Raw genomic sequence first — 12,154 nt, forward strand, 5'->3', positions numbered from 1 at the left:
TTAATCAACACTGGTCCAAGTGATTGTTAATTTTGTCCCGGATTATTGTTTCTAAAAGTTTCCCCACTGCTGAGGTTAAACTGACTGGCCTGTGGTTGCTGGGTTTATCCTTACATCCTTTTTTGAACAAGGATGTAACATTTGCAATTCTCCAGTCCTCTGTCACTACCCCCGTATCTAAGGGTGGTTGGAAGATTATGGCCAGTACCTCCGCAATTTCCACCCTTACTTCCGTCAGCAACCAAGGATGTATCCCATCCGGACCGGATGACTTATCTACTTGAAGTACAGCCAGCCTTTCTAGTACCTCCTCTTTATCAATTTTTAGCCCATCCAGTACCTCAACTACCTCTTCACTTACTGTGACTTTGGCAGTGTCTTCTTCCTTGGTAAAGACAGAAGCACAATACTCATTTAATACCTCAACCATACCCTCTGCCTACACGCGTATATCTCCTTTTTGGTCCATAATTGGACACATCCCTGCTCTTACTATTTACTATTTATATGCCTATAGAAGACTTTTGAATTCCCTTTTATGTTAGCCACCAGTCTATTCTCATACTTTCTTTTTGCCCCTCTTATTTCCTTTCTTACCTCCCCTCTGAACTTTCTATATTCAGCCTGGTTCGCACTTGTATTATCAACCTGACATCTGTTATAAGCCCCTTTTTTCTGCTTCACCTTACTCGCTACCTTTTTTGTTATCCAGGGAGCTCTGGTTTTAGTTGCCCTACCTTTCTCCATTGTGGGAATGTATCTAGACTGTATCCAAACCATCTCCTCCTTAAAGGCCACCTATTGTTCGATTACAGTTTTGCCTGCCAATCTGTGATTCCAATTTACCCAGGCCAGATCTGTTCTCATCCCATTGAAATTGGCCCTCCTCCAATTGAGCATTTTTATTTTAAAGTGGTCCTTGTCCTTATCCATAGCTAATCTAAACCTTATGATACTATGATTGCTGTTCCCTAAATGTTCCCCCACTGACACTTGCTCCACTTGGCCCGCCTCATTTCCCAGAACCAGATCCAGCAATGCCTCCTTCCTCGTTGGGCCGGAAACATACTGGTCAAGAAAGTTCTCCTGATCACACTTCAAAAATTCCTCCCCCTCTTTGTCCCTTTACACTATTACTATTCCAGTCTATATTAGGATATTTGAAGTCCCCCATTATCACTACTCTATGGTTCTTGCACATCTCTAATTTCCCTGCAAATTTGCTCCTCTATCTCCTTCCCACTAGTTGGTGGCCTATAGAATACTCCCAGTAGTGTAATGGCACCTCTATTGTTTCTTAACTCTGACCCCTCCAGGACATCCTCTCTCGCCAGCTCTGCAATATTCACCTTAATCAATACTGCCACCCCACCTCCTTTCTTTCCTTCTCTATCTATCCAGGAATATTTAGTACCCAATCCTGCCTTTCTTGAGCCAGGTTTCTGTTATCACCACAACATCATATTCCCATGTGGCTAATTGCGCCTGCAACTCACCAACCTTGTTTACTACGCTTTGTGCATTTACATACATGCACTGCAAACCTATCTTAGACCTTCTTGTATTCTCAGTCTGATCCCATCTAACACTGTACTATTTCTTACTCTAGTCCTATCTCTCAATCCTTTGTGCGTCTTGCTTCTCCTTCTGTGAATTTTTTTATTATTATTCAGTATCTAGATTTAGGCGTTGCTGTAAATGCCGGCATTTACTGCCCATCCCTAGTTGCCATCGAGAAGGTGGTGGTGGGCCTTCTCCTTGAGAAGTGCAGTCCTTGTGGTGAAGGTTCTCCTGCAATGCTGTTAGGTAGGGAGTTCCAGGATTTTGACCCAGCAACAATGGAGGAACGGGTGATATATGCCCAAGTCAGGATGGTATGTGACTTGGAGGGGAACTTAAAGGTGTTGTTCCCATGCACCTGCTGCTGTTGTCCTTCTAGATGGCGGAGGTCACGGGTTTGGGAGATGCTGTCGAAGAGCCCTTGGTGAGTTGCTGCAGTGCATCTTGTAGATGGTACACGATGCAGTCAGGGTGCACTGATGGTGGAGAGGATGGATGTTTAAGCCAGTGGATGGGGTGCCGATCAAGAGGGCTGCTTTGTCCTGGATGGTGTCGAGCTTCTTGAGTGTTGTTAGAGCTGTACCCATCCAGGTAAGTGGAGGGTATTCCATCAGAATCCTGACTTGTGTCTTGTCGGTGATGGAGAGGCTTTAGAGAGTTAGGAGGTGAGCCACTCACCGCAGAATACCCAGCCTCTGACCTGCTCTAGTGGCCACGGCATTTACGTGGCTGGTCCAGTTAAGTTTCAGGTGAATGGTGAGCCCCAGGATAATGTTGGTGGGGGACTTGGCAATGGTAATGCAGTTGAATGTTATGGGGAGGTGGTTCGACTCTCTCTTGTTGAATATGATCATTGCCTGACACTTGTGTAGTGTGCATGTTATTTGCCACATCAGCCCAAGACTGGACGTTGTCCAAGTCTTGCTGCATGTGGGCATGGATTGCTTCATTATCTGAAGAATTGCAAATGGAGCTAAACACTTCGTCAGTGAACATCCCCCACTTCTGACCTTATGATGGAGGGAAGGTCATTGATGAAGCAGCTGAAGATGGTTGGGCCTAGGATGCTGCTTGAGGAACTCCTGCAGCAATGTCCTGGGGCTGAGATGTTTAGCCACCAACAACCACAACCATCTTCCTTTGTGCTAGGTACGACTCCAACCAATGGAGAGTTTTCCTCGATTCCCATTGACTTCAATTTTACGCGGGCTCCTTGATGCCACACTTGGTCAAATGCTGCCTTGATGTCAAGGGCAGTCACTCTCACCTCACCTCTGGAATTCAGCTCCTGTCCAGGTTTGGACCACGGTTGTAATGAGGTCTGGAGACGAGTGGTCCTGACGAATGGTCCAAACTGAGCATCGGTGAGCAGGTTATTGGTGAGTAAGTGCCACTTGATAGCACTGTTGATGACTCCTTCCATCACTTTGCTGATAATTGGGAGTAGGCTGATAGGGTGGTATTGGCCAGGTTGGATTTGTCCTGCTTTTTGTGGACAGGACATACCTGGCCAATTTTCCACATTTTCAGGTAGATACCAGTGTAGCTGTACTGGAACAGTTTAGCTAGAGGTACGGCCAGTTCTGAAGCACAGGTCTGCAGCACTACTGCTGGGATGTTGTTGGGGCCCGTAGCCTTTGCTATGTCCACTACATTCAGTCCTTTCCTGACATCACGCTCTTGAATTGTCCAATTGTAAATAAATTTGGCCTATACACTGTGATGTCATGTTGTGATGTTTATTTACTTCTGCATGGGCATCCAGTGTAAAATCCAGTAAGCAATCTACCATGATCTGGGATACTTGTTAAGAGCTGGGCAATTTTCAGCACATCAGGAGGTATAAGAAACAGGTTTCAGTTGGTAGGAACATGGTCTACTTATGAAAACTGTTATTGAGCCAATTGTGCAAAAAAAATGGAAAGAACCACAGCCAAGCTGAACCTATCAGCGCCCATCATCCACATGTGCACTTTGCAGGAGTCAGTAATCAGTGATCAGGAGGAGGAACCATGGCTGATTTTCATTTCCCTAGCCCAGTGGTGCTAAGGCCAACTGGAGCGTACCCACCAAACCACCCCAGCTGAGTTCAGCTCTCAGCAGGAGCAGTGAGTGAAACCTTTCACTGTGTAGTTGAGTTGCAAACTGAATCATTGACAGAACTCATCATGAGTTTTAATTGGCCATTTCAGATAATCACTCTCTGCAAGACATGCCCCCAAGACACTACCATAGTGACACGTGACTAGACTCAGCAACAAAGTCAGCATTCAGAAGAACAAATGCCTTCCCACCACGTATGCCTACAAGAATCGTTCTACCACCCCTCTCTCACGAAGTCCCATTGCACATTCCAATCCTTTTACAAATCCATTCATTATTTCCACGTGTCCCACCTTTATTGTCTGTCTCATTGTCCAGTCCTTCAGACAGGAGCCGATCCAAGTGCTCATTCAGATTCTGAAAGTTCAGCGGCTTCCTGAAACAAACATACAACACACGACCATAACCAAGATAGCACGCATTTCTTCTACCTTAAGCTAGACCACAGAACAAGTTTGTAACATTAAAGCACATCATGCCTCATTGTTAATACAGCTTCCCGTTCTCATGTATTTGAAACCGATCTCATTATGGGGGAGGGGGAAAGAGCTACAATTGACCTCAGTGTCCCAGGGCTAGGGAGAAGGACATGGACTTCAGATTGGGACAGGATTGGGCTCAGCTGTGATGTGAATTGTTTGCTGGCACACCATAAGAGTGACACACACACATGGATTAGTATCGCAGCATGAACCAGCATCCGGATAGAATGGGAGAAAATTGGGGCGGGGCAGGGGGGTGGTGGGGCAAAGCCAAAAGTAAGGTTCCAAAATGGACAGGTTTCCCAGTCCTGCAGAAACAGCACTGTGTAATTCCAATTCTGCAAAATAGATTCAGGCATACAGACCCCGCTAGATATAATGGCTGGTCACTCAATACCTAACTGAGTGCTGCTAGATTGGATTACTAGAGATTTCAAATGTAACCAAGTGAAACGTAAAACACAAAGTTGCTGGAAGAAAGGTATGAATTTTTTGCCCACCAATTAACCTCTGAATTTGCATTGCAGAGGCAGTTTACCCCAGAAACTAGCCCAGGACAAAACAGCAAATTAAAACCAATGGGGATGATAAAGGAAGTCTCAAAGGCATTGGGGAGAAAGAAAGGATGCAAAAATTCTGGAATGTACAGCAAAGGAACAGGATAGGAAGCAACTCAAAATCAAGCAGAGCAAGGAGAAGAAATAATAATTCACCTACAACCAAGTACTCTAAACTGAGCCCAATGCTCCTGATATAGGAATAGGCCAATGCAAGAAATCATCTTCCAGAGATTTAAAGATTTTTTTGGCTACTCTATGAGTAACTAGAAGCATTTTATTCTGAACCATTTGCTTATTGGGGGTTTCTTATGTTATGTAACTTTTATCGATAAATTTTTAGGTAGCTTAAAAACAAAAATCAAGAGTGCAGCTCAAATCAACTTCACTAAACGATTTAATTTGTTCAGATTTAGTCAATTAGATATCTGATAGGAAACTTAACAGGTGAATCTTCATTTCATCAATTACTATTTTAACCCTATAATCTTGCAATGCTGAGCTGCGATGTCTTTGAAAATCACGACCCGCTCGCAAGAATAATTATACAGCTAGATATTACAAATTTCCTCCGTGCTTCATTAGGACATGGTGAAAGGAGAGGGGAAGGGGGAGGGCGAAGGGGGGAAGGGGGGTAGAACGGAACGGGAGGGGAGGGGGGAAGGGGGGTAGAACGGAACGGGGGGGCAGACATTTCCATATGTCTGGTGTCCGTGGGGTGTAAAGTTTTCTAATTCACTCAAATTTTACACAGTGTGAAACATATTAAAAACACTCATTTCACTTATACATGCTGAGTGGCTCAAATTTCAGTCACTGAAAGCAACCAGCATCCACCATAAAGAAAAACAATCAAATCCATCCAATAAAATTGTTTGTTTTTGCCATGACCGTTCTCCATTCTCTGTCAATCATCCTCTGCCCTAGATATTGTAAACAATTTTACAACATAAAATTGTTTACAATTGTCAACCCCAGTCCATCACCGGCATCTCCACATCCTAGGTATTGTAGCCACACCTCCATCTGTTTCATCTCCTTCCCTCCCTACTGGTGCTTGCTGCTCCCTTTGGGCCACCTCTGGAGAGTCGCTGCAATCAGCAGGCCTGTTTGTCCCTCAGAAGCCTGGGCCTTGTGTCAAGCTACAGCCTGGAGCTCCTGCTCCTCAGCTGTGTCATTGTTTCTGCCGCCCCAATACACATGCAACCTTACTGCACAGTCCCGACCTTACCAATGCTCGAGCTGCCCACTCCATACTGGCACAAACAGCTGATATTTCTCTGGCATAATGCTTGACTTTAAAAACTTGACATTTTGTCGACGTAAAACAAAGCCAAGATTGGCCATTCCTGTAACAGCAACTCCAGTGCCCAGCCTCCCACACTCCCCACAAAGGCAGACCCACTCCTAGCACCTGTACTCCTAGCCCTGCCAATGCCCCTGTGCCACTCCCTTGCTGTTACAATTAACTGTGCAGCTTCTGTCCATCAGTTGGTTCTTATTTTCTAGCTTTTAATCAAAGCTGATGTTGTGCAAATTGATGTTTCTTTACTATATATTGATTTAATCTGCACACGTCATCCTCCCTCATCATTCCCAGATTGCTCCCATATTCTCCCTCACTGCTCCCAGTGCCTAGCCCCCAAACACCATCAGACTATAATCCCCACTGTGTGCTTCCAGCCCTAACCCAGTGCTCCCATAACCAATCCTGCCACAACTCCCAGGCCCCACTCCCTCCTACACACCAATACCACACTCCACCTCCCAACGTTCTCTGCACCCCAACCCCAGTCTGGTACATGTCAGCTTGCTGCTCCTGGGCTTTTGAAAATGATAGAAAATTTGTGCGAGCCAGAGAGACATTGGAGACATGCTGAAGACGGAGCACAGAGAGAGAGAGAAAAGAAGGAGTTACAGAGAAAGAGAGCCAGCAAAAAGGATGGAAGATAAACAAAACAAGGGACAAAGAACTAATTGGAGAATGGGAAAAAATAGCAGTCCACATCTCAACCTCTATTAAAGGTCGACTTCAATTTGACTACACAGTTAAAACAAGGTAAGGAATGGGGCTACAATCTTTCTGGGACACATCTGCACCACAAGGGCTGTGTAAGCTGAGCTGTTTCATCTGGCTGCACTTCCAGGTTATTATTAGTGACTGCCGACTCACACAAGGTTAGATGCAGCTACATGGAGAGACAGGAGGGGGGTTTACACCCTGCCTGCCACCCAGCTCTCTGCACGCCGTAAAGGCAACCATACATGGATACACTAGCAAGCTCTCTGTACGGCAATCAAAGAACGCAAGGGTACACTGAGTAATAGGAGCTTTTACATCCTGACACCCAGTGCTCTCCACATCTTACAGACAGGAGCAGGGTGCCTGCAACCTAACTAGAGAGCAGTTCAAGTATTGCCAAACCCAATCCTGTTCTCGCCCACTGTCCATGCACGCATTCTCAAACAGGGTAACTGGAAAGTAAATGCGGACAGGAACCCTGGTAGGTTTTTCCCATTCCTAGCCCAGAGACGGGGAGGCCAATTACGGTGCCATATCAAATGGTTTTCTAACAGCAGAAATATTGGTAGTGCTTCTACAGCTGTCACTACAGGTCTCCGCTATGACAGGTCTTTGAATTGCTTTGCTGTTTTAATACTCTCACTGAAAAGTGTCCCCGAAATCTGTACTGATGTATAAAGCTGATCAATTTCAATAAATTCAGCTGCAGAATCATTATTTTTATTATACAAAACTATTAGTTCATAATTATGCCTAAATATCTTAACTTAGTGCCTGGCAGTAAGCACTCCCCTATTTTAATGTCCAACTGGGCTCCAGTACTTAAACTCCGCTCACCTCTCCTGATCCCAACATAATATACAGGTGGAATATAATGGAGTACAATACTGAATGAGCTAATAAAATGGTCGTACTATGGAGCACACGATTGCCAGCTTGGAGGTAATTTTAAACTGCGGTCAGTAACTTGGGACTGCAAAATGCAGCCACAAGAGAGTTGGCCATAAGCATAGGTGGCACTGTACATCTACACACCTGACTGTCAGCTGAGGTAGGTGAAACAGTCGATAGATGCACTTTATTAAACAGGGTGTACCTGGATGTAGCAGCCAGCTGTGCATTCTCAGAGATGGGGAAGGCACGGTGGAGGTAGTTGCTGAGAAGCTTGTCATTCACAAAACCTGCATCAACAACAAAAAACAGAACAGTGTGGAGTTAGGCAGTTGCCTGGATTGTGACAAATACCTGATAGTTTCACTGCTAAAACACATGGATATTCAATCACATTCATTTCTGTTATGATGTTCGTATTCCCTCCTGAATGCAATTGGTTGAAATGCAGTCACACCCCCAATGTTCTTCCCATCCCCCCCCCCCCACCCCAGTTCCCATGTCATGCTGTGTAGGAAACATAGGAACAGGAATAGGCCATTCAGCCCCTTGAGCCTATTCCACCATTCAGTTAGATCATGGCTGATCTGTACTTCAACCCCATTTACTGCCCTTTGCTCCATATCCCATGATGCCTTTACCTAACAAAAATCTATCAATTTCAGTGTCGAAAGTTCCAATTGACCCCCAGCATCCACAGCCTTTTGAGGGAGAGAATTTCAGATATCCACTACCTTTTGTGTGAAAAAGTGCTTCCTGATTTCCCCCTTAAATGGCCTAGCTCTAACTTTATGTCCCCTTGTTCTTGATTTCCCCCATCAAAGGAAATAGTTTCTCTGTATCTACCCTAATGAATCCTTTTAACATTTTTAACACCTCGATCACAGGTACTGGTAGCCATATTGTACCTCATCCAAGTGCCATCTTTATGTAGAAGCCTTGGCAAAAAGCATTAGGCTTCACCATCACAGCCAACCCCAATCATGTCCTCGTCTGACCTGTACTTGTTCCAACTTCAGTCACTGCATAGCAATCAGAGGCTGGGTCTGGTCCTCTCCCTAGCCCAGGAGAAGCAGAGTATAGCACTCATACTACCATCCCAGCTGAGATCAACTAACTGAGCACAGAATGAGGATTAATCCTGGCGTCACATTGGTCTGTGTGGCTCAGCTTCACACTGGGCAATGCTTTCACCCACTAAGCCATCAGGAGAGCCTCGGGATTCGGTAGTAAGAAAGTGGCTTCGCTGTGTGAATTGATCAGATCACTGACCCTGTCAGGACACAGACAGATTCCACAAGCAGTGCTATTATTTAAATGGTACAGTACAGCATATTCTCAGCAATCATTTTTGAAGTGGCACAGTGCACTATAGCCTCAGCATGCGAGTCACAGAAGGGCAGGGTGTATATTTGCCTCTGCAACCCTCTATATGCTGAGTTGATCTTCGCGACACAGCGAATGGGAGGAGGCAAAAGAGCAATACAGGTGAAAGGGGCCATTCAGCTCTGCTAGATCATCCTTCCATTGCAACCTACAATCCCCCAACCATAGTTTCCAGCTGCTGCTTGAATGATCCCTCCCAAGTTTTTGCCTCCACTCCCCTCCCTGAAGACTATTTCAAGTACTGATCACTCTGTGTGAAGAGGTGTTTCCTAGCATCAGTCCTGTACTTGCAGTTTTCCTGTTTCATCATTGTCTGCTTGCTCCACCATCGTGGCTTAACTTCAAAGGAGCCAGGCATTTCCCCACAGTGGGGAAATTCAAAATGAGAGTCACCCTCCTCGGTGAGACATAGAAAGAACCAAGAACAAAGAGGGAGGGGATGAAACGGAAATATATCTTCAAATATAAAAAAGAGCGACATCACCCTCAAACGGAAAGAAAAGCTCCCTTTTGAATTTAACCAAGACTATAGCCTGACTATATTCTGATTTAGGATGGCCACAGTGAGACTCTTACCCACGGAGAATTCACGGAACTGGTCAGTACCGTACTACTAATTAATTGGAGCCATTGGGTATAAAGAAATAAATACTGACTGCCATTGACAATTGATAAAATATTGCACTCAAGTTACAGAAACGGACTCAGGGCGCAATAAAGTCACTGGATAATTAGAACACATCCGCCATGTCTGTAATCCTCCTAGGAATATCCCACCCCTCCAGCCATCAGCCTCAATCAATATGTGGACTGAAACCAAACGGTCACAATTACAGACAAAGCCTCGTATTCCCTGATATCGAACAGTCAAATTAAACTTTGCCTGAACACCACACATACCTGCTTCAGCAGGCCATGCGTGGTTCAGCTCTCGACTCTTGGTTCCTAAATTCCTGCCTCTAATTGGGATTTTAAATGTCTGTTAAGAAAAGACAGCTGCGGTGTCATTGCAAGACAGAAACTGGTGGCAGGCTTTGAACACCACCAATAATACACCCAAGCTTCAATCCGGTGCTCTAAGTGAGCCTGAACCACTGAACAGTTTACTGACTTGTTATACACTCCAGCCTATATCTTTCCCTATATGATACAGATTTCTAGAGAAGATATTTTATATCTAATAATTACAGTCCATGGGCCAGCGAATATATACTGTATCTAACAATTACAGCCCATGCGGCCAGGGAATATTTACTGTTTATAATAATTACAGTCCATATGGCCAGCAAATATATACTGCATTTAACAATTACAATCCAGTGAGTACATACTGTATCTAACAATTACAGTCTGTAGTGAATATATACTGTATCTAACCAACAATTAGTCATGATACAGTATATATTCAGTATTTAACAATTATTCCATATGGTCAGTGAATATATACTGTATCTAATAATTAGTCCATACAGTGGCTATATACTGTATCTAACAATTACAGTCCATACGGTCAGTGAATATATACTGTATCTAATTAAAGGCCGTGCAGCGAATATATACTGTATCTAACTATTGGTCCGCACGGCCAGTGAATACAAACACTATCTAACAATTACAGTCCATACGGCCAGTGAATATACACTGTACCTAACAATTACAGTCCATACGGCCAGTGAATATACACTGTACCTAACAATTACAGTCCATACGGCCAGTGAATATACACTGTACCTAACAATTACAGTCCATGTAGTGAATACTGTACCTAATTACTGTCCATAGACAGTGAATATACACTGTACCTAATTACAGTCCATGTAATGAATACTGTACCTAACAATCACTGTCCAGTGAAAATACACTGTATCTAACAATTACTGTCCATTGACAGTGAATACTGTAAATAATTACTGTCCATTGACAGTTACTATATACTGTAAATAACAATTACAGTCCAGTGAATATATACTGTATCGAACAATTGCAGTCCATATTGCAAATATATATACTATAATCTAACAAGTATAGTCCATAGTGAATATATACTGTATCTATTAGTCCATACGGCCAGTAAATAAATACTGTATCTAATTACAGTCCATATAGTGACTATACACTGTATCTAACAATTACAGTCCATATAGCCAGTAGATATATACTGTATCTAATTACAGTCCATGCAGCCTGTGGATATATACCGTATCTAACAATTACAGCCCATGCAGCCATTGGATATATACCGTATCTAACAATTACAGCTCATGCAGCCAGTGGACATATACCGTATATAATTACAGTCCATGCAGTGAATATATACTGTGTCTAACAATTACAGTACGAACAGTGAATATATACTGTGTCTAACAATTACAGTCCGTACAGCCAGTGGATATATACTGTATCTAATTACAGTCCATGCAGTGAATATATGCTGAAAAACAAACACGGCTCCCATTCAAATAGATTTTAATGGGCCAACTCATTCCCCACTTGTAAAGAATTCCACCAAGCCACCTAAATTCCAATGGCCCAGAACTGCAATGGGGAGAAAATCCCTTTCCCCACCAAGCAGCCTCATGGGACACAGCTGCCATATGAATGTTTGAACCTCTGTTCCCTCACGCATTTTTAAGATTTCTACCAAAGAATATATTTTCCTGACAAACTCTATCAATATTAATGGAGTTGGAATATTCATGTGCACATTCTAATTAGCATCATTTTGATGGTTTCAACCTTCTACACTAACTGTAGACCGTCAGTTGATCCAAACATACCTGTAACCTTTGGCTTTTCTGTGTCAGAGGTCAGCCGATAACTTTTCCTGGAGTAGGCCGCGCTGGTACCTTTAGACGACATTTTTCACATCGGAGTCTTTGTGACTTGTAAATCTGTGTGTGAACAAATTTAGTATGAGGAATAGTCGAGAATTCCAGTGGTCCAACCCATAGTGGGTTTAGACACATCAAGTCCGTGATATGTAACAGACAAATCCATCCCATTAGCTTCAGCACTTGCACTCTATGTTTTGAGGTGGATGCAGTTATCTAATACTCAGAGGGTTGTGAGCTGAGCACGTGGCTGAGGATGATGATTATATGAACAGCATTCACAACAAAGCTGTTTTAAAGAGCAATGTATCCTTTGCCCAT

General features: G+C 43.7%; 1 protein-coding gene across 1 annotated transcript in view; it reads right to left on the bottom strand.

Moving 5' to 3' along the window:
* The window catches only part of LOC137334324 (E3 ubiquitin-protein ligase RNF123), a 370,362-nt gene that overhangs the window by 356,090 nt on the left and 2,118 nt on the right, over positions 1 to 12,154 (bottom strand). The window contains exons 2-4 of the mRNA XM_067999016.1: positions 11,780 to 11,893; positions 7,822 to 7,906; positions 3,957 to 4,039 (exon numbers count right to left, since the gene is read on the bottom strand). Coding sequence (XP_067855117.1) covers positions 3,957 to 4,039; positions 7,822 to 7,906; positions 11,780 to 11,861 — 250 coding nt within the window. The 5' untranslated portion in view covers positions 11,862 to 11,893. The remainder of the gene's footprint in view (positions 1 to 3,956; positions 4,040 to 7,821; positions 7,907 to 11,779; positions 11,894 to 12,154) is intronic.

This window comes from Heptranchias perlo, chromosome 17 (genome assembly GCF_035084215.1).
Source record: "Heptranchias perlo isolate sHepPer1 chromosome 17, sHepPer1.hap1, whole genome shotgun sequence".
Taxonomy (NCBI): domain Eukaryota; kingdom Metazoa; phylum Chordata; class Chondrichthyes; order Hexanchiformes; family Hexanchidae; genus Heptranchias; species Heptranchias perlo.